The sequence below is a fragment of the Stigmatopora nigra genome, chromosome 1 (genome assembly GCF_051989575.1).
Source record: "Stigmatopora nigra isolate UIUO_SnigA chromosome 1, RoL_Snig_1.1, whole genome shotgun sequence".
Lineage (NCBI taxonomy): Eukaryota > Metazoa > Chordata > Actinopteri > Syngnathiformes > Syngnathidae > Stigmatopora > Stigmatopora nigra.
Window position 1 is genome coordinate 5,594,381 of NC_135508.1, and position 23,831 is coordinate 5,618,211.

At 38.1% G+C, this 23,831-nt stretch overlaps 1 protein-coding gene across 1 annotated transcript in view; it reads right to left on the reverse strand.

Moving 5' to 3' along the window:
* The window catches only part of LOC144202570 (contactin-3-like), a 36,378-nt gene extending 15,621 nt beyond the window's left edge, over positions 1-20,757 (reverse strand). The window contains exons 1-9 of the mRNA XM_077725404.1: positions 20,268-20,757; positions 15,263-15,399; positions 13,465-13,600; positions 8,413-8,588; positions 5,972-6,067; positions 5,684-5,887; positions 4,549-4,651; positions 4,123-4,307; positions 1,951-2,087 (exon numbers count right to left, since the gene is read on the reverse strand). Of these exons, the coding sequence (XP_077581530.1) occupies positions 1,951-2,087; positions 4,123-4,307; positions 4,549-4,651; positions 5,684-5,887; positions 5,972-6,067; positions 8,413-8,588; positions 13,465-13,600; positions 15,263-15,317 (1,092 nt within the window). The 5' untranslated portion in view covers positions 15,318-15,399; positions 20,268-20,757. The remainder of the gene's footprint in view (positions 1-1,950; positions 2,088-4,122; positions 4,308-4,548; positions 4,652-5,683; positions 5,888-5,971; positions 6,068-8,412; positions 8,589-13,464; positions 13,601-15,262; positions 15,400-20,267) is intronic.
* Positions 20,758-23,831: the final 3,074 nt, after the last annotated feature.

Below are 23,831 nucleotides of genomic sequence, written 5' to 3' on the forward strand. Positions count from 1 at the left end.
TGAGTGTGAATGGTTTTCTGTCTCCTGTGGTTGACTGGTCTACCCCCTGGTGCCCATTTTTAACTGGAATAGGCTCCAGCCACCCCCGTGAGCCTTGTGAGGGTAAGTAGTTCAGAAAATGAATAAATAAATAACTTGAATGATCATATTGTTATCATTTATCACTTATTTTGGGTCTTTTGCCGGGAAAACGCACCTTATGGAGAAGCACTACCAATTTCGTTATATGCAGTTTCGGGGTATGATGACAATTAGGCTTATGTCAAGTCAATGATGATGACAAATCCTATGTCTGATTGTTATTGAGATTCATTTACACAAGCCAACCCTGTTCTCATCATCAACTTTACCACGAATTGTAGTTTGGGGGACTGAGCAGTGAAAGGACAGAGGGAGAAAGATGGAGAGACAGAGATACATAGTCTAATGCAAGGGTGTCAGACTCGGGTTGGTTCGCACGTCAACTCAAGTTTATGTGGGCCGGACCATTTTAGATATAATATTTAGATTTTTTTCTTATAAATGGATTTAAAAAACTGGATTAAAAGCCCTGAATATTCAGTTTTTATAGATCTAAAACAATGTTTATTTTAGTTTTTTTTTAAATATGTTTTTAGATTTTACAAAATGATTTTTGAACTAAAAACAGAAAAAAAATATTTAAAAATTACAATTATTGATTTAAAAGAGGAAAATCAGGAAATGTAATATACATCTATACTCTTCATTTAAATTTTATCCTAAAACAGAGTCGGTCGGCACTCATGATTTACTTTCTCGGACCGCATGAAAATGATGTGCCAGGCCAGATTTGGCCCCCTGGCCACCACTTTGACACCTGTGGTCTAATGTATTCAGCCCTCTGTTGAACATACAATTGCAACATTTTATTATTGTAAGTATAAAATACTTTTTGGCCTGCGATTGGCTGGGCACCGATTCAGTGTCCCCTGCCTCTGGCACTAAGTCAGCTGGGATAAGCTCCAGCACCCGGCGCGACCCTAATGAAGATGAAGCGGTTCAGGAAAAATGAATGAATAAATTATTTTCACCAATTAAACTCAATGCAAAAATTAAATTATAATAAATAAATCTGCCGTGTTAAAGAAAATCATGCATAAAGCTGTTGCTCACTATACAGTATATTACACATGCTGTGCCAGGAAGGTTTATTTCAAACTGGATTAAGCTCACTGTCCCTTAATCAGGAAAGTCTTGAATATGCGGCATGAATAATGAAGAGCAGCAAGTGACTCCATTCAGATGAAATGGAGTGAACTCTGTAGGGACCACAGTGCTGCACTGTGTGATCTGCTGAGGTAGACAGGGTACCATGTCTCATCACTCGGTGACATGTTTACAGTCTCTTTCCATCGTGCTCTCAATTGTACTTGGGAAAGCTCCAATGTTTCTGACATCAGGCGTTAAAAGATATACAACTAAATCAAAGAATTATTTTAAGAGAAAGATAAAGTATCTAGAACAGGGGTGTCAAACTCCCTTTGGTCTGCGGGCCAAATACAGCTTAATTTGAGATCAAGCGGGCCGGACCAGTAAACTCATTGCAAAATGACATAGAACTAACAATAAGCCCACTTTTTTTCCTTTGTATTAGTTCCTTATACTAATAATTAGTGCAAAGAATGAGTAAATTATAAAAAAAAATATTAACAGAATTTTCCTTTTACATTATAAACAATATATTATGAACAAGAGAATACCATAAGAACGTAAATACATGTCAATTCATGTTGTGTGCACGTACTAAAACACTAGCGGATAATACAAGAACTACAAATTTTAAAGACAATTCATATTTTTTTTATACAATGCAGCTTTCTTCCCCGGGCCATACCAAACCACCAGATGGGCCGGATCCGGCCCGCGGGCTGTATGTTTGACACCACTGGTCTAGAATGAAACATTGGTGAGCACAAGATAAAAATTTACCCTAGAGAGGAGTTGCTGGCCATTCTTCAACCACGTGTGAATAGGTTTGGGTTTGCCACTGGCTCGGCATTCCCAGTTTAAATTCTCCTCAATAGCTAGAGCTGTGTCCTTCATGGTCTGAATCCACTGGGGCTTGGCTGAGGGAATACAAACAGGACCAGATATTTGTATGGGGCAAAAATGGTGTCACTACATTAAAAACAGGTCGAATAAAAGCACACTCAAACTGAGTATAACCAGTCTACAATTTGTCATAGCTTTCACAACATTTCAACCATTTCGACCACCAAATTATTGGAAAAACATCCTTAGGTCCTTTCCAATAGCATATCCAGTGCAATTATATCCCACATGCAAATTCACAAGCAAACATACAGCATGCATCACAAAAAAACAGTAAAAACGTCATAAAATAACTGAAATATAAGATTTTCCCCTCCAGTTCATCTAGACTGTATAGGAAAAACAAGATTTTATGACACTCATTAAATGACCAAAGTGCATTTTTCATTCATGTCACTCGGGGAAAATTACAGATATAAAAGCAAGAGCATTGCACAACTATCAGGCACAACTGATTTGAAGTCTCCTCAATAATTGGATTTGCAGTAGTTATTTACACACGGCAGTTTCTTAAGGACTGTGCAATATGATGCAAGGAAGTTCAAATGTAAGCTTCTATTTTCTAGACACTGTACAAGAGCTGCATCAGGCGTTAAAACTGCCACATCCTGATTTTGGTGCAGTCATAAAAAATGGCAACTCATTGGGAATTTGATAAACTGCTCTGGGCCAAGCTGGGTTTTCTGGCATGGTAACATTTTGTTATTGAAGATTGACAATTTGATGGCAGATTGTCAATATAAAGTATTCAAGAAAAGATGATTAAGTCATTTTACTTGACATCAGTCACCAATTCATGCTTGGTTTCATTTACTGGAGCTCTCAAGATCCATACACATTTCCAGATAATGGTTTTGATTCAAAATAGTGAAAAATAGAAAGAGAAGTTGCAAGGCGTTGTGAATGCATCTTTATTGTAAAGCCAGTTGCGCTAAACAAGATTATTTTTACAGTTTAGCTGAGCGATAGATAATTAAACATTAAGTAAGCTTTAAGATGGTGATATATTTACTTGAAGTCAACCGGTTAATAAATAATGGGATAGAGGTTGTTGGGGTAATTTGTCTGTTTTTCACATTTTCCTTTTTTTAAACCAATTTTAATGTGAAGTAGCATGTTTATTGAACTTTAGATTAAATTAATGTTTAAAAACAGCATTTTAGGTATACACAGGCTATCTTCCTCTGATTTCTATTAAAGATAATGAATTTATGAAGGATCCAATTGCTATTTTACAATACTTTATTCGTGATTGTGGCTCATTTTAGAAAAACGAATGTGATTATGTGTGTGCAAAGTCTTGGCTTGTTTCCAAATATATCATATAACTGAGAAAGTCAGTATTACTTCATACATAACTTTAAACTAAGTAATGACTTAACTCAACTAGCATTAAATTTCATGGGAATCTGTATTCATTCATTCATCTTCCATACCACACATTCTCGAAAGGGTTGCGGGTTTTGCTGGAGCTTAACCCAGCTGTCTTTGGGCGAAAGGCAGACTCCACCCTAAACTGGTCACCAGTTAGGCGCAGGGCATACATAGAGACAAATGACCATCCGCACTCCCATTCATACTGCTACCAGCGGGAATTGACCCCACGCCTGCCCGCACCGAAGTCAGACGAGTGAATCCTCTACACTAGGGGTAGGGAACCTATGGCTCGGAAGCCACATGCTTCTCTTTTGATGGGTGGATCTGAATCTCCGCTAACCTGTGAACTAAAATATGGAACCCAGATACTACATCTATTTTATCTTCATTTTTTTGCATTAGACTCTTCTGGAATGCATACTGTCAATTATTAGCAACTGCATAAGAATGTAAAAAGTTGTTTTTTCCTCTTTAAAAGTGGTAAAATTGTTAAAAACATAGGCACCCATTTAAATTTATTTTGACTTTTAAATTCGGAGAATGGCTCTCAAGGAATAACATTAGAAAATATGAATTGTTTATGGCTCTCTTCGTCAAAAAGGTTCCCGAACCCTGCTCTACACCATGAGGCGACTTAGGAACTTGTATGATTTTAAATTAAATGTAGAGTACCATAGAAAGCCAGACGGCCAGTGGCTGTATTCTTTCCCATCTTGTTTTCAACCACACACTCGTATCCGCCATTATCTTCTTGCTGGAAGCTGGGGATCTCCAACACTGCATTGGCATACTTCATTTTGACTTTGCTGGGGAATGGAACTCCATTGGCCCTCTTCCAGGTAATCTCTGGGACAGGACTGTGAGGAGACAGCACATACTTTCATTTTAGTTTTAATAGCGGGGCCTTAAGGTGATTGAAGTACTTAATAAACGTAGAAGAAACCGTCAACAAAATAAATCAGTTGGACAAGTTTTCAGACCCGCCAAGGTTTAAAATTCTCCATTGACAAAAATATAATTGACAGTACATTTTTTTCTCCACTACTTTCTCATTTAATGGCAAAGGATTGAAAACAGGCATCGAGGAATCCAGCTTACTTCCCAAGAGCGAAACACTCCAGCGTAACTGTTGATCCTTTTGCTGCGGGTACATTGTCTGGGAAATTAACTTCTATTTTTGGCTCGTATTCACCCATTACTCCTGTGAAGAGGAAGCATTCGTCCATTATTCAGGACTTACAAGTTGTATAGTTTGAATCTCGGACGGTAAAAAGCAACATAGGAACAAAAGACATATGGATAAGCGCAATGTATAAAGTCACTTGAGACCATTCGCAACAATGTTGTGTGAAATAATTTAAATTTAGTCACAAGTGGCATAGATTTTGAATGCTGGACAGCGTGTCTATTTTAAACCTTTGATGGAACTGAAGGCATGTACACTAGAGTGCAATGGGTGGAAAGTAAGTGGTCGGTGACAGCAAAATTCATTCTAAAAGTCAAGCGATGTATGACATATGTTTAATTCATTACAAAGCCAATCTGTAGTCACTATTTTTGAGACAGTGTTCCAGAGGAGAACATCACCAAAGTGCCCCTGGAGATGTGACGCCAATAGTTTTCTTGACCTAAGAAAAAAACCAAAGGACAAACTGCTATTTCTTTCAAAACGACTTCTTAATTAGTGATTTAACTTAAGAGGGAAACAATAACAGAAACAAAAAAGCGCATTTTTTAAAATTTTGAAAGTGAACTGTTGGGTTTATTCTGTATTACTATTATACACATATGTGTAGTAATTCATTTCTTTGTTAAATCATTAAAACATTCTTCCCAATTGTTCGGCTTAAGGTCATAACCAGCCACCTGGTCTACTCTCACATGGACTTCTTATCCAAGGGTCACTGGCCAATAACAAAGATGTTGTTTCTGCCACTTCCATAACACTCGTGACGCACTTCGGGCTTCTTTATGTAATTGTTATATGATTGTTAGGTCAAATGAAGGCGTGATTGTTTTTATCCAAATGCCTTAAAGCCGGGAGGATACTTTTGAAGACATCCCCCCTTAAGGTTCTTATCTGTGATCTAATCTATTAAATTAAATGTCAATAATTGAATACGATGTCTGTCTGCAGTTATTGATAATTACAAAGAAGGGTAATTATTAATGAACCCATCATGAACACAAAGAACACCATGCAACAAAAGAATCAACCATTTTTCCTTCTTACCATCTGTCCTGAGAATGAGAGATGTAGGTGAGCTATGAACTTTGCCCTTTGTGATACTATTCATCACAACACAGGTGTAGTTGCCTACGTCAGATGGCTCCACTTTGGCGATATAAAGGTTTCCTGTCTGCTGAGATACGAAGCGGCGATTGTCTTGCTGGACAAAGTATGGGTACTCATTAAAAACCCACGCATATGAAAGATCTAGGACAAGAGTGGATATATATATGGATCAATACAATGTAAGACTTTAGTTAAGATCACTTGAACGAAAGGTTTGTTTTGAACCTCCTGAGGAAGTAGGCGTTCCGCATAGCAACACCACTCCTTGTCCCTCTCGGACCGACACACCACTTCTGGTGTGCACTTTGAAATGATCCAAGTCTGCAGTAGAATAAAAAGACAAAAGGGACATGATGACAGGATATGACATACAGACTGTGAGAGCGGAAAAGAAACAGGGGTAAAAGCTTTGAGCAGCACACTGACACAAATCCATTAAAAAGGATTGTTGGGGGAATTGCACTTCAGCCATGGCTGAGCAATGCAAAAAGGGGGAAGAGTAACACAGATAGACTTCACTCCAACTGAAAATCTCTCTTAAAATGGCACCCATGAACTGATAGAAAGGAGATGTGCTAGACAGTACTATTCAATCCTTTGTACTTTCTGACAAGTTCAGAATATATAGAACAAAGCGACATTATACTTGCACATTTGTACATTTGCAGCAAGCTAGGGGTGTCGCCAATCACTGCACTTTTATTAGTTAGGGTTTTTAAACCAAAAAAATAGGTATAATAAAAATAAATACCTTATGAAGTGGTGAACACATATCAAGACTACTACCGTATTTTCATGACTACAAGGCGCACTTAAAAGTCTTAAATTTTCTCCAAAATAGACAGGGCGCCTTATAATCCAGTGCGCCTTACATATGGAAAAAAATAAAATGTGCCATTCATTGATGGTGCGCCTTATAATGTGGTGCGCCTAAAATATGGAAAATACGGTATTTAGCTTCTCCAGTCAAGTTTGGAATAAAATAAGGCTGAAAAACAACAAAATCTGTACTGACACTTATCCAATCCAATCCAATCCAATCCAATCCAAATGCAAAAAAATATATTGAATAAACAATAGTACTTCAACCAATAGTGGCCTCCACGCAGAATAAAAAAAAATCCTAAAAAAAAACGTACTGTATTTTGACGACTATAAGGTGCACGTAAGTCTTGTATTTTTCTCCAAAATAGACAGGGCACCTTATAATCTAGTGCGCCTTATATATGGAAAAAATTAAAATGTGCCATTCATTGAGGGCGCGCCTTATAATCCAGTGCGCCTTATAGTCGTGAAAATACGGTACTAGATTGAAAAGTAATAAGTCGCTAACAGGGACAATAAATGTGTAATTATCAATAACTGAGAAAAAGTCTATTGCATGGCATTCTGTGAATTTGCCTTAAACACTGATTTCTTGTATGCTCCCCTTACTAGCCCAAGACACTTAAAACAATTGGAAATTGGAAACAAAATAGATCAAGAGTAAACTTTTGTTGATTTATTTTTGGTTAGCACGATTAATTGTAATGACTTCAAACTTCTAATTGAAACCACAGCATTTGCATTGTCTAGTCCTTGTCGCAGTGGATTACTGGTAGCAACGAAATATATTTGCATTAAAAGACATCTAAGTACCCATCAGTGGAAATTAAGAAGTGCTAATGGAAATACTGCTACTAAAAAAAAGGCTTGAACCATTTATATGTATGTGTAATATTTTCTACAAAACCTCACTTTCAACAAACCGTCCCAAAAGACAGCAGTTGATTTGCTTAATGATTGAAACGGTGCAGGGTTAAATGGTTTGAAGTGGAGGTGATCTGCATTAGAAGAGTTCTCACTAAATGAGTGAAAAATACAATAATGTGCGTTACCGGACGTTTGGTCGCTAGTCTTTTGGTCACTGGTCTTTTGGTCACTGGTCTTTTGGTCACCGGTCTTTTGGTCACCGGCCTTTTGGTCACCGGCCTTTTGGTCAACGGTCTTTTGGTCAACGGTCTTTTGGTCGCCGGTCTTTTGGTCGCCGGTCTTTTGGTCGCCGGTGTTTTGGTCGCCGGTCTTTTGGTCGCCGGTCTTTTGGTCGCCGGTCTTTTGGTCGCCGGTCTTTTGGTTGCAGGTCTTTTGGTCGCAGGTCTTTTGGTCGCCGGTCTTTTGGTCGCCGGTCAAATGTACTTAGATATTAAACTCTTTCTCTTAGATATTAAAATCTCTCTCTTAGATATTAAACTCTCTCTCATGAATATAATTTTGAGAGCTGGTTTCAACACAAACTCTCTGTCACCATTTGACCGGCAACTAAAAGACCGGCGACCGGCGTCCTAGCACCAATAATGTGTACTGTTTAAGATATAACATGTGTTTGGCAATTGACCTAGTCCCAGATGACCCAACAACATAGCATGCCGTGGATATAAGAACTCATGCCACTTTTTTTTTAAATCGTCATGAAATTTAAAGTGATGATTCAGAGGTCTTCACATTTAAGCTCCCCAACACACATGAACATTTGATGCAGCTTCACACTAAGGCAGTGGGAGTCTGATAAATATTGCAAATAATTGCAGCATGTGCCTCTGCATTATTTGCTGACTGAGTGCGACAGCTGCACCACCTCTGAGTGACGAGCCCCATAAAGTGACACAAAACGTCAGGAAATGACTTACAGGCAAACTTGAGATGTGCTCGCCTACTAAGGATTGCTCCTGCAGTGTTGTAGGCCATACATTGGTAGACGCCTACATCCTGGTAGCGGTCCAGGTTGCTTATAATGAGGTTGCCCCCTGACAGACGCCTCCGTCGATCCAGGCTCAGATTTATGAAAGTACCATTCAGCGACCATCTGTGGGGGCAAAGATATACCTTCAGTGTGTAGCAACAGGAACCATTCATTCCCTAAAATCGAAAAGGTAGTATAATGCAAGCTGAATAAAAACAACTCAATTATAAATAATACAGGTATACCTTAGCGAGAGTCAGGTTGAAATTCTAATTAAATGTTAGGATTAGAATCTCATCCATTATTTTCTGAACAGCTTTATCCTCATTAGGGTCTCAGGGGGGTGCTGGAGCCAATCCCAGCTGTCTAGGGACTGCCCTATTATGATTTCCAAAAAGACAGCCTCAAAATACATATTTTTTATGAACAATGTAAAAAAAAAACTTGAAAAAACAGTTTTTAAGACTTACACGAGGCACTGTAATTATTTTAGCATTAATTGATATTTATTGTTTTCTTTTTAACCTCTAAAATAAAAGTCACTGAGAAAAAAGGTTATAAAGCTACAAGAAAATCCACCCGTTCATTTATTTTGGACATCATTTTGGCTTCGTTACAGATCCGGTATAAATATATATTTAAACCTAATGGTAAAATAAGAATATCAAACAACTGGTGCTAAGTGAGCTAGAAAGGGAGGGCACTTCATCTTTTTTGAACTAAGTGAAAAAGTTCAATAAATATCAAAGACTATCTGGTATTATAGCCCTCATTTTTCTTAAATTCCAAAACTGACTTTGTAAAAGTTCAAGGCCTATTTTGAATGTTTCCTCGTTAAAATACAACTTATTTTCTTTTTTTGTGTTGTGCTTCCTCTTTATGTGTAAATAAAAGACATTGAAGACATAATTGCAGGCTTTAAAATGCTTTCAAAAAGCTTTTTCATGAAAAATCAGTTCTTAAGGAATACATTCAAAACATTGAATGTCAATGAGTGTTTAGAAAAGCAGGTTTGGTATGTATTTAAGTTAACCTTATGACCCTACACTGAGTAAAATCCCATAATAGGCAGCAAAGGCAAATAAGACTTCACAAATGAATAGAGAAATTAAACTTTAATTATCTTATATTCAAGCGAGTTCTTATTTCTATTAACCTTCAAAATGGTCCCAAACAGAGCAGAATTAATTTAAACGCATCAAATCATAAGAAGCACTAATAATGAGTGTTTATTTTCACGCATAAGCTACACTTATAAAGTGCATTCATGCAAGACTGTACTGCATTTGTCAATTGTTCTTTATCCTTTACCAATGTAATTATTTCTTTATTTACTTTTTTTATATTGTTTTATTTATGGGTTTGATGATTAAGTGTCTTGAGGACTTTGCTGGAGTAGTACAATCCATCAAAATAGGTTCTTTCAAGGTCCTTAAGCACTAGCAGAATAAGTACTTAAGTGTAGTTTATAGTTCTAAAAATATAGTACAGTGTTCCCTCGGTTATCGCGACTAATGGGGACCGGGACAACCCGCGATAAGTGAATTTCCGCGAAGTAGGGATTCCCCTTCAAAAATGCTTAATTTGAATTTAATTCAACTTTTTTATAATTTTTTAAATTTTATTTATTTTTTCACTCCCCTGTATACAGTAAACCATATAGAATACGGGTAGAGAGAGTGAAATTCATGTTATAAGAAAAAAAACTGTAAAATATGTTGTTTCAATGTAATATTTGTATTTTTTTTCCCCCCAAAAATCTGCGAAGCTCTGAGTCCGCGGTGGCTGAGCCGCGAAGTAGCGAGGGAACACTGTAATGCAAAGATAATATCCAAAGAAAATGCATTCCATAAGCTTTACTGTTACAGTTGTTGCCTATCTCCAGAATGAGAACCTTCTCAGTTTCATGTACTGCTCCCGTTTAATTGTTTCTTGTGTTTTGGAGCCCAGGTGTGTGGCTATCTATGTCTATAGTCTCTTGTGTCGTACAACCATCCCATCTCATCAGTAGGGTATTAAGACACATGCGATCCAAGAAAAGGGTGCAGAGATATTGCTTTGCTGCCAATTTGTAATATCCTTCTCTTTTGCTTTTTCGTACACTTCATTTGATAGGTTTTGTCTTATTTTTGATTTGCTTGTTTCTGTTCTTTTTGATCATCTGCCTTGTGTTGGTATTGAGTGCCTTTTTTTATTTATTTATTTTTTTGCTCGTACTATTTTCCTTAAGGAACTTCTCCCATTGTCTCAGTTATCTTATGCAGATGCCATGTTAGTTTATAAAATCTTCCATCATATAGCTCCTCCCCCACTGCAAGATTTTATACCAAAAAAATCCAAAACATCAACAATGGCTGGCTCTAGAGGTGACTGTGTAGTGAGTGCTTCATACATGGAAGTCAATAGCAATTACCGCATTTTCACGACTGAGGCGCACTTAAAAGTCTTAAAATTTTCTACAAATTAGACAGTGCGCCTTATACATGGAAAATTGTCATTCATTGAGGGTGCGCCTTATAATGCGTTGCGCCTTATAGTTGTGAAAATACGGTAAGCATTTTTGAAGGGGCATCCTACTTCGCAAAAATTCACTTATCGCGGGTGGTCCCGGTCCCCATTAACCGCGATAACCGAGGGAACACAGTATTACTTTATAAATTTTTTGTTAATTTGTTTTTGTATTTACGTGTGTTTTGGGTTCAATAAATATTGTAACACGCCTCTTTGGTTTGAGTTGTTTGCTTCTGTGTTTTACCTTACTTTCGCCTTTGTGAACCATAACACTCAGTCAGCAAACATTTGGCTGACCTAAGAACACTTTGTTTTTTTTCAGATGTGGACAGGTAACAAAGTACTTTTATTTTCCTGCTTTTAAAATTCAGTTGCAAATGCTGTTCCTTTCACGCTCAGCTTTCTTTTAAGTTATACATTATGAATATTCCACTTGACGTTGCCAAAAGCAGTAGTTTTCAAACTCTATACAAGTTCCATTTAAAAAAAATCTTTGCTTTTCAAGTACTGCGATTGTTAACCAATTTAAAAAAACAAGTCTGTAGTTATTACTAAAGTATGCCGTATTATTTTAAGTCACTTAAATGCACTCGAAAAGTACTGTACTCAATTCATTATCTAGATGCAAGCCAAAGACTAAATAAAGCATCAAAAGTGAAGTTCATGCTTGTGTTTCATTCCAAAAACATCTTAAGAGCTTTCATGCACCCATCATCTGTAATAATTAACCTCAAGTGGATCATAGAGATGCGAGAGCCTATCCAGGGCCGACTACAGGCAGAAAGCGACATAGTACAACGTGAAGCAAAAATTGCAAAACAACCGTTCATGGTCACATCCATTCCTAAGGGCATTTTAGAGGGTTTAATTAACCTACTTTGCACAGTATGTTTTTTCAAACCTGAAGAAAATCTACCTAGAAACAGATGAACAGATAAATTCCACACAGGAATTGAACACTTGAGGCAGTGTGCCAAGCAGTCATCCACTATGGCAACTCTTAAAATAAATGGAGTCCATCTTGCATTATTTAAAACCTAGCGCAAGTGTTTTTTGTTTTTGTTTTGTTTTTTTGTTAATGTCATGCTTTTGCCCCCCGTGCTGCAGCAGTGTTCCTATCATGGAAACTTTATTTTTCTGATTGAGTGACAGGACTGTCAGATGGAAAGGAAGGGAGATGAAAAAAAAGGAAAGCGGGGCAATGGAGCAATAGGGATTCATTTACACTTCAAGAGAAAAAGCAGAGAGAAGCTGAGGTGCTCCATTCACCTCTAATCACTACATGGAGATACCTGGTCTCAGACACAGACTGAAAAATAATGAGCCTACATAAAGCGCTGCGCTATCATTCGGCTCATCTGTACTGCAGTAATTCAATGCCCAATGCTGGTGACGTTTATTTTGGCACATTGGTTCTCAAGCGCTTTGGTTTCTGTAACCCCTCACATGGGGAAACATTTCCCAAGGGCCAACTTTCAAGCCTAATACTAATTGGTCATTTTAGCATCAACCACAGAATCTGATTTGATCAGTTCTAGCAGATTTCTGCTTAAGCGAACTGTAATGAAACATGACTCATCTCATAAATTTGAGATGCAGCATGTAAACTCAACATTTTGGCAATGCAGTTCAATAATGAGAAAAGACAAAACAAAAGGAATCAGAGTAACTTAATTCATAACAATTACACTCGGCACAAAGAAAGAAGACTCTGAAGAGGCACAGCGATCTGAAATAATTAAATTCCCGCTGTATGTAATCAGAATCTCTGATTTGAGTAAATTGTAAATTATTTCTGGGTGCACAGAACGCAAATTAACTTCAGGGCGCGCTTGACCGAGTGTAGATTAACCATCTTCATGCTGTGATGCGATAGCACATCTAGAGGGGCTGCGTTCAAGTAGAGCCCCTTGTGACACTGATGGCCTGGGGCACACATGGGCAAACTACGGCCCGGGGGCCACATCCGGCCCACGAGGCGTTTTAATCCGGCCCGCCGACGTTGTCCAAATAACGTTTTTTTTTCCAAAAGATGGCGCCGTCACACGGAAGCCAGTGGCAGTAGCTCTGTCCACTCTTCTTTGTTTATCGTGTTTTACAGCCCCTCTATCATATTAAATGACATTTAAATAATTCTTAATACATTCTTTTTACTTGACTTTGTACTTTATACTTTTTACTTGAATGATGAGTGATGAGTATGTTAATACTTTAGTCATTTTTTTCTGTTTATCTTGCATATGTACTGTTAACGGATGCAGTTTTTTATATTTATCGTATCTTGCGCTGACTCGGCCCATCTGTCAAATTTTTAAAGTCAATATGGCCCCCTGGCCCAAAAGTTTGCCCACCCCTGAGTCCTATTGACCTAGGGTGCTAAATGCTGTGCAAATAAAAACATTCTAATCCTTCTTTTCAACACAGAATGGTGACATATTTGAAATAAAAGTACTATATACAAAAAAGAATGTATATAATCCATTTCTACCTGTACTGAGGAGGTGGGGTACTCTTGGCATCACAAGTCAGAGTTGCCTCTTCATCTATGGAGTCCACTGGAATGAACAGATCGCCTGGTTCCATTCTCCATCTTGGACCAGTGTACAGCCCGCTGTCCAGACTATCTATGAAGAGCAGGATGACTGAATATTAGCGTAGCTCTGCAGAGTCTGTGTTTGGTGAACTGCTTAGCAGTGCCTGTGTGGCTCTATTAAATTAAACTGAAGAGGTAGTGACATACTTAGAATTAATTGATCCACAAGATACATGTGAAGTGACACTTAATTGAAGATTAAAATGCTTGCATGCGAATAGCTGGGTTTACCAACCCAACTCTCAAGTGTAATACTCAAAAATGCATTTATATTATTGCATTTCTGAACATTTGAATGTGGAAACTTTCAGTGTGCAGTAGTAGTCATAAAGTAAAAAAGCATTGAGTTCACTATGTTTGCATGGGCTATCATTATTAGAATCAGCATTGCAACTTTTGCCTTAAAGACTGTCAAAAGAGTGTGGTATGAATAACAGTTTATCGTCTTGATGACCAGAGTAGTGTTTCAATACGTAGATGGTCTAGTCTAAATAATGTACTCTAAGAAATGTCACTGTCAAATATGTCCAATGAAATTGAGGTTGGAGGTGTATTTGGTCATTTACGACACTATGATAAGAGGTGTTTTTAATATTTTGCTTAGCACATTTCAGTTTCGTTATTGCTTCAATATTGAAAAATATATTGTAATCCCCGAAGCCTTGCAGACAAGACCATCGTCTGTTTCAGAAACAAAACCAAATAAAGTAAAGAATCCTTCTGCTCATGTCAACTGCAGGGCAAACTTCTAATGTTTATGTTGTCTGCCAATAAACTATATAGCTGAAAAAATATTCTTCTCTCCTGCTGCTTTTTCATGAATCAAATATAATATTTCCACATCTAAACTGCATGTCTGTATTATAATTTGGTAACCCTTTTAACATTTCTGTGTCATCTCACCATTCATTCTCAATTTATGATGGGATTTTATCTTGATTCAGTCATTAGTCATCGTACTGATATTACCATGTTGGCCGCCATTGATGGCAACAGACTTGAAAATCATTTTATTTGGAAGGGGATGAGAATAAATGATTGCTGCCAGCTCTTCAAGTTTAAATATGTTGGATGTCTTTCACCTTCAATGACATCCAAAAAATTAATGGTGTTTTTTATTTAGGTACGTTGTCTGTTTCATTCACAGCGATATTGCTCCAATCACATATGAGTGCATGATATTTCAATGGAATGAGAAGAGGTGCTTTGCTTTGATTTGTGGTGAACAAGGTTCACCAGATTCACACTCTCAATGGTACTTTTTCAAATACTTTGTCTTTTTGTGCATCAGCAAAATTAAGACGTATGTCCTGTGTCACACCAGTCATAAAAATAGAGCTAATAAATAACTGGTACTTGGTATAGAGTTAAGGTTCACTGTTTAATTTTTTTGTATTCCTTAACATGCCCAAAAGCAGGTATATTTGTATTGCTGGATGTTTGGTTTGCATAGACGTAAAACAAAAATAACGGATTCAGCTGTACAATATATACTAATAGAAGTACGGTATAATGGTAAATGTCTGCTCATTGGCCAAATGGAAGGACTAGGTTAGATTTTTAACTGCCATCTCTCCATCCTCTCTGACTAAGACATTAGTTCCATCTTCTTGGCAAGCATCCTGCACCTGTAAATGTCTGAAGGGGGAGAGAATCATTATACCTATAAAAAAGATATATCAGTATGGTTTACCTGTCAAACACTCGATGATCGATAACAGAAGGAGCTGTTTCCATGGCAACGTCATCTTTGGCAACCAAGGGCAAAAGACACTTTCATCCAATAAGCTTCAAAATGGCACTTGTGATCTTGTTGAGCCAATGCTTGACCTGTTCCAAAAAAAAAAATAATTTTGTTATGTGTTAAAATGCAGATTTAATAACCAATCATGTGTGCAATTCTTAGTTTCATGCGATTCTATAACCTACCGTATTTTCACGACTATAAGGCGCACTTAAAAGTCTAAAATCTTCTTCAAAATAGACAGTGCGCCTTATAATCCAGTGCGCCTTATATATGGAAAAAACAGAAAACCATAAACGAAAAACCACTACTGTCGGATGTGAAAAAAAACACAAACGCCTGAACTGAAACAATACTGTTAAATATGCAGATGCCATCTTAGTTTACAAAATCTTCCATCATATAGCTCCTCCCCCACTGCAGGATTTCTTACAAAAAAAACCCAAAACATCAACAATGGCTGGCTCTAGAGGTGACTGTGTAGTGAGTGCTTCATACCTGAAAGTCAATAGCAATTGCCGTATTTTCACGTCTATAACGCGCACTTAAAAGTCTTACATTTTCTCCAAAATAGACAGTGCGCCTTATAATGCAGTGCACCTTATAATACAGTGCGCCTTATAATACAGTGCACCTTATAATACAGTGCACCTTATATATGGAAAAGATGTCATTCATTGAGGGTGCGCCTTATAGTCGTGAAAATACGGTAATCTGGGATAGGGAGCAAAGAGGAGAACCAGACATTTTAAGTAGAATGACAAAATGGAATGTAACTTTGTATATGAAAATACCATGAAGATACATGCCATTGCATTTCCTACCTTGGTTATGGTCACCGTGTACCTAGAGGTGTCTTAAAGAAGGTGGTGTAGACTTATGGGGGGTAATTGTTAAACTATTTGAGGAGTAACCCATGCCACAGCTCATCTCTGTCACTTGTACAAATTCAGATTCTGGCAGCCAAAAAAACTTGGCCCTTAACACGGGACACTATCCAATCAATTATAAATGTACCCATATTGGCTGAATGTGTCTTCCTAACATTCTGTTGTAGAACTGGACAACCCAATAAGGATGCCATTTCACCCAGGTTTGTAATCAAGGACAAGTGTCTGCCTGCTTGGAGCATGTGTTTGCAAATTGCCATGTGCTTGCTTATGGCAGGAGGGGATTGAGGGCAGATGGAATGAGTAATGATGCAATTATGAAATGTCAAACACATACACACAAAAACACTCATGCACACACCCACATGCACCCAATAAAAAGTCATGAACATGAACCATAGTCATAAGGCAAGTGAGTGGGATGTCCATAAGAATGACATTTAGTTTTCTCACTGGAAACTACATAAAGGAACCCACCAGTTACACTAATAGATGTCCTAAGCATTGATTTTATTTTGGAATCAATGTGTGCAAGTAAAATGCTGCAAGTATTATAGTAAGGCCTTTGGAATGTTTCCTTGTTTGAGTTTGCTGTTCCAGGGGCGAGCTGCCATTTGAATCATTTCAACAGCCTATCAGGCATGGCTGCCATATGACAACATATTCATAAACTTATGAGTTCTGCAATGAAAAATGCTATGCCCAGTTAACAGAAGCCTGCTTTTGCCTTTGTGATTTCAACAAGTGTCTTTTTAACACAGTGTCTTCTAACTACTTTGCCATGAGTTAAATTTTTCTTACCACCAATTTCAATAATATTCACCATATTTCCAATGTAACCTTCATCTCCAAAATTCTTAAACAGTCTGTTGGCTTTCAACTCCATGACCATCACATCACAAATACCATCTACAGCAGACATGGGCAATTAATTCCACAAAAGGGCCGCAGTGGGTGCAGGTTTTCGTTCCACCCTAGAAGAGGAAATCTTTCCACCCATCTGGTATCTTAGAAGTCCAATCAGTGGATTGCAGTCAGGTGCTTCTTTTTTCAGCAGAAATCTAATTAGTTAAACTGTCTGTTCTGGATTTGGTTGGAACAAAAACCTGAACCTACAGTTGCCCTTAAAGACCGGATTGCCCAAGTCTGATCTACTTGCTGTTTCAATCCGGCAGCACAGAAACAGCTTTACTCAAATTAAATAATGACCTCTTTGTAGCTTCCGATTTCTGGTTCTCTCTCGATGTTTGTTTTCCCCAACCTCACTGCTGCTTTTGTGACCATTTCTCTCAGTATCCTTCTTTTTTCTATTGCTATCACCCACACACCCAATGCATGGTTCGCCTCCTATCTTTCTGAGAACACACAATTTGTGAAATTTATTTTCCACAAATCCAAATCATACCATGTTTCGACTAGTGTGCCTCAGCGGAGCTCCTCTTTGTCATTCACATTCTCCCCTTTTCTGTCTCCCGTACCCATCTCACTTCCATCGATTCTAAAGCATTTAGTCACTCTTCTCCCCTAGTTGTGAGACTCTCTACCCCCTGACCATTGCAATACTACTTGTTCATACAACTTCTTTCTGTTCAAATTATTTTAACCAATTAGGTCCTTTGTTTGGTTTTGTTCTATGACTTCCCAATTTATTTTTGACTTTATTTAGCTTTTTATTCTGTACCATTGTCAATTTCAATTTGTATTTCTTTTGCGGTGTCCTTGAGTGTTCTGAAAACTGCTTCAAATGAAATATATTATTATAATTGTTAAAATTACAACATGCATGCGTGTTAGTCAGAATGATGTTAGAATGAAACTGCTGTGCAGAAAAATTCAAACAGGCCAGGTGTGGCCATCACGAGAGAAACGAAGGCATGGTGTACCACATCGGCCATACCCAATGGAGTATTATCCAGGCCCCAGGACCCAAGGGGGCTCCTGAGCTCATCCAAGTCGCCCCACCCATCCATCAGGAATAGGAGGAATGAATAAATGAAACTGAAGTGAATGCATTTTTATATTTTTGTGTACACTTGCATATAGATGTGCTGGAAAAGAGAAAACAATCTGGTCTTTGGGTGGGGTTTAATATCCACCAGGCTCGCAGATAGAACTCAACACCAATCTACTAAAATGTGAGCACAGAGCATACACGCCCACCAATGTGCTACTCCACACATACACCCACTTTCCATTGAGTCGACATAAGCCTTGATGTGTGGCTCATTTGTGGTCTAATCCCAAAAGAGCCTGGTTCAGAGCACTACTTATAGAGAGTCTAATTGTTTGTCAGCTGCCTTGGATGTCAAGTCAGACACGTGGAGTCTCAGCCAGGATTTTCTACGCAACCTTTCATGTGTGCTCTGGCCTTTTTCCCCCTTCAAAGTTTGCCAAATTGGATTTTTATGCCTCCTTCCTACTTGGTAGAATCCTGCGTGCTGTAACTCAGTGATGGGAGCACAATGTACAGTCAGTTGGCACCTAGAGACTGAGGAATGATGCGTGGAGGGCACGCTGGGTAATACACTCCCCGCCTACTTTGCATATGTATGAAGACTCGGAGTGAGGGGTTGACAAAGATGGCATGTTTGGACAGATTTTATTTCGTCGTTTCATTTTAGGAACCATTAATGAATTTAAATGTGCCACTCAAATTTTGATACTAAAATTATGGTAGCAGTAGCTGGAGAAGGGTAGTGAGTGATTCACAGGTCCACGGTTGCCAATGCTTACCACACACCACAGACATTCTGAGTTTGCACTGAATAATGGTGCTAATGAAGATTCCAGTGCAAGGTGGTGTGAAAACTTTACTGCAAGAATTACTCTGGATTTTACCTTTTAATTTTTATATGATACTGCAAAATAGAAGGTGATATATATATATATATATATATATATATATATATATATATATATATATATATATATATATATATATATATATATATATATATATATATATATATATATATATATATATATATATATATATATATATATATATATATATATATATATATATATATATATATATATATATATATATATATATATATATATATATATATATATATATATATATATATATATATATATATATATATACACATACACACACACACACATAAATACACATGTTCAAAACATCATAAGAAATATAAACAGGTACTTTCCAATTGCGCGCCTCCTCAATGCAGTACGTGAAGTATTGCAAAATCTGAAGTGATAAGAGGCTGCTTTTTGCCACACATCTTGCCTTTGTATTTGATCAAGCACTACAAAAATTCAACAGTATTGCCAATAAAAACATGATGATTGATACTTAAAGAAAAATAATAGATTACCTATATAAATCACAGAACACAGCAATACTGGTGACTATTAACTGTTCGCTACTACACTCCCAAAATGACATTAAGCCTAAATACGGTTGAATAAATCTGACAGCCCCAATTAATTCTAGGTATTATCTTTGTGAAGGCAGATTTAACTGAACAACACGTGCATATTGGACCTCATTCAGTTGAGTAGGAGGTGGTCCTTCATTGTACTAGCATAAAATCATTTGTAATGCAATCCACTGAGACCGGGTTGGGCGTGAAATGTGTAGCTGTTGGGTTTCTGCCACATATTTGACAGAGTGATCACAAGTGAGGCTGCAGTCAAGCATCACACCAGGTAGGCACCCCGGATAGCCTGGACCACTCTGTCACTAAAATAACCCCATGAATCACCTGACTCAAAAATAAAATGCTATCAAAGAATGAACATTTGACCCTTTCTTATGCAAAAAGGAAAACAAATATCGATGAGGGAATAACACAATTTTTCCAGCCAATAATAAACTATTTTTACATGATCCAAGTCATACAAAAATGTCTTTATGATAGCAATTCGAGAAGGTAGACAATAACTGATGGACCTTATTAGATGTGATACTATGATTTATCACATTGTAAATATTTTAGCATACAAACGCGTTCACAATAGCCATGCACGCGCACACGCTTTATTTTGTCGCCTTTTGTGTGTGTGTGGGTGCGTGTGTTTGCGATTCTTACCCCCTATCTTAGAGTGTCTTGGATCCAGCAGCGAGCAGATTCAGATCTCAGGAGAAAAGCGACACATGTATCCTCCACAGAAACCCCTTTAAGAACATTTCGCTCACAATGGCAAGGTCGTTCATACAGGTGAAATTGGGCAGGGATGACACGCGCTTCATAGCTGCTCCCACCTCTTCCTTCGCTCCTCATCACACACATGCACACGAAAAAATGACTACAAAAAATAAAATAAAAAAGGAAAACACCACACACACACACGCAATCTCACAGCTCTCAAGCACGCAAAACACCCACGTTGCTTGTGGCGCTGAATCACATTGAAATCATTCCAGGGTCTCCAATCCAACGCGCGCTGCTTTCAAATCGGCCTTGGAAGAAAAAAAAATAGGTGTTTGGGGGGTAGCAATCTTGCAGAGGTGATTTATTATGCGCATCAAGTCAGCGCCCCCTGCGATGAGGAGGAGAAAGGAGAAGTGGGCAGCACAGCAGCAAGGCTTCGGAACAGCAGCATGGATGTACGTGCACCCTCCCACCTATAGGTGCTGGTGGGAAAGACACCTGGCGGAACTGCGCCCCCCTGCGTTAAATCAAATCACTGCCACCAATCATTGAAACCGAGGCCAAGCGTTTGCCTTCCTCACATTCATCTCTTCATTCATTTTCTGAACTGCTTATCCTGACAGAGGATGGGAGGGGGTTTGGGCTGCTGGATCCTATCGCAGTTAACTAGGGGTACCAGGTGGGGGACAGTGGATAGTTCCCCCGCCTAGTGCTCGTAGTTGGCTGGGATAGACCTGGGGTGAGCAAACTTTTCGGCCTGGGGGCCACATTGACTTTAAAAATTGGACACATGGGCTGGGTCAGCAAAAGATTTGATACATATAAAAAAGTGCATCCGTTAACTGTACATATGAAACATAAAGAGAAAAAAAAGGACTAAAGTATTAACATACTCATCACTCATCATTAAAGTAAAAAGAATTAAGTACAAAGTCAAGTAAAAAGGAATGTATTAAGAATTATTATAAGGTAATTTTGAAAAAGAGGGAGGGGCTGTAAAACACGAAAAACAAATAAGAGTGACAGAGCTACTGCGTGACTGCTCCATCTTGGGAAAAAAACATTTTGGACAATGTCGGCGGGCCGGATTAAAAAGCCTAACGGGCCGGATATGGCCCGTCGGCCGTAGTTTGCCTGGGGTACACCCTTGTGAGGATAAGTGGTTCAGAAAATGAATTGGCAAAACAGGTTTAGGCTTTACACATCAAAGTCCATTCCGAAAATGCTTTATTTAGTACTGAAAAGAGATTTTTTTTAATCATGATTAATTAATAGTTATCATCAAATCATCTTTTTATCAAATGTGGACAAAAGGGGAAATTTACCAAGATTTATTCTTAGAAAAGAATGTTTTATACTTGGCTGGGTGGTCTACTTTGTTGTTACCGTCTGGGGTCTCTTTGGGACTCATATGGAATCTCATTTCATTCCGGCTGTATGACTTACAATAACTCTCTGTAGGTTTATGAGATGTGAATGGCCACCATTTATAATGTGGGGGGGTTAGACATAGCAACAAGGACCTGACTACCATGAGCATGTTACCTGCAGCCCAAAATAATAAGATACCAATTACTAAATACACAAACATGGTAGAGTGGGTGCTTACTCATAAGTGTATCGTTGCGTTCAAGCAGACTATGCTTTGAATATGAGTGGGTGTAAGACTGCACGGAAATTACTTTATGCTTGGAAGAAAAGAATGAAAAGGAATTGTTCGCTATGCACCCATGCATGAAAGTATGAACATCTTGAAAATATGACTAATATTACTCCTGATGTTAAAACCAAAAAAGCTCCTCTAAGTTTCATTGATGCTAAAAATGATTGTGTTTTAATTGTTTTTTGTTTGGCTCTTTGACATACCAGTGGGAAAATACATACTTTTCACCTTCATTTTACCTTTGTTTCCCTCTCTTATTATGTATAAGGCTTGTGGTTATATACAGAGAAACCTCTACCTAGGAATGCTTTTACTTAAGAAATTATCAGGTTACAATTCCCCTTGATATGCAAATTACAACACACATTACTCATACTCATATCTAGGGCCAATTTAGAGTGTTTAACCAGTCTATCGTGCATGTTTTCAGGATGTGGGAGGAAATTGTAGTACTTGGAGAAAACCCATGCAAGCCCAAGGGGAACATGCAAACTCATAGTGAGGACCCACCTGGGATCAAACCCTCAAGCCCAGAACTGTGAAGCTGATGCTCTAACCACTCAACTGCTGGTTTTACAACAGCCTACAGTAATTGTGTTACTGTTGGTTTCAAATTTCTCTACACACAGGGATCCCTACTCAACATCCATTGATAATTATCTCAGCTCAGGATAATTTCATGTGAGCAGGGAACTATTCTTATAGCCTCACAGAGAAGAAATTTGACATTTCCTCTAATTACCTGTAATTTATTCATGGCCTTGAGCCTGGACAATTGCGTTAGAATTCTTCCAGAATATTTTAGTACATTCCTCCTGAGCCCTACAGAGTAAACATCTTAATAGAAAGTCCTAAAGGTATCATTTATTTCCCTAAGTGTGCTGATATCTGTTCCGTCCGTGTTCACTTGCAATGAACAGCGGCAATGCCATTAAACTAGGAAGAAAAACATTGTTTTTGCACCATTGATCGATCCACTATATAGTTGATAAAGTTTAGGTACTTCTAATTGTTTTTCAGATTCATTCATTCAATTTCAACATCGCTTATCCTGGTTAGGCTGGAGTCGATCCCAGTAGGCTTTGGGGTAAAAGGCAGACTACACCCCAGATTTGTTACGTGTCAGTCTTAGGGCATACAAAGATACTAAGAACCATTCTCACAAACAATCATACATTTTCAAGGTTTTTATAAATAATTTGTTATAGGTCATCAATTTGCCATTGGTGCATGGCGTCATGAGCCCCAAGAGCTCCAGCCAACAACGGCCCACTCTACTTCCACTATCTTTTGCCAGCTTATATTTGATTGACCTCTTTTCTTGCAGTCCTTCTGGGCTCCAATCCATGGCTACTGTACAGTCGTCCTTTGGTCTTGACTCAGTTCTTTCTTCTGGGTCCCTTGCTGATTTCCTTGGTTTCTTCCAGGTTCGTCTTGTTGAATCTCCGTTGCTACCAGCGCAAAATTGAATAACCTTCTCACACACTTGGGTTGGAATTCATCCAGAATGTTCTCCTCTCGTTTCGTCAGCTTCCCAGTCTTGTACAAAAGCACTGATATCACCAGGATTCTGTGCAGGGCGTTTTTGTCTCCTTGCTGAAGTCTCCAGTTGTCAAAAATTTGCTCACATGCATGTATTAGGCACTGACGAGGGTTTTCTCTCCATTTGTTCACCTTTGTTTATCTGTTATTTGTTCTTGGCCTGATACTCCGGGCCTCACTATATTCTTTAATGTGAAAACTGACAGTTGATATCTCTGAGCCTGCTCTTTTTGCGCTTAATTGAGCAATCCATATCTGTCTTAAAGAACACACAACATTGATTCTGATGTTATTTT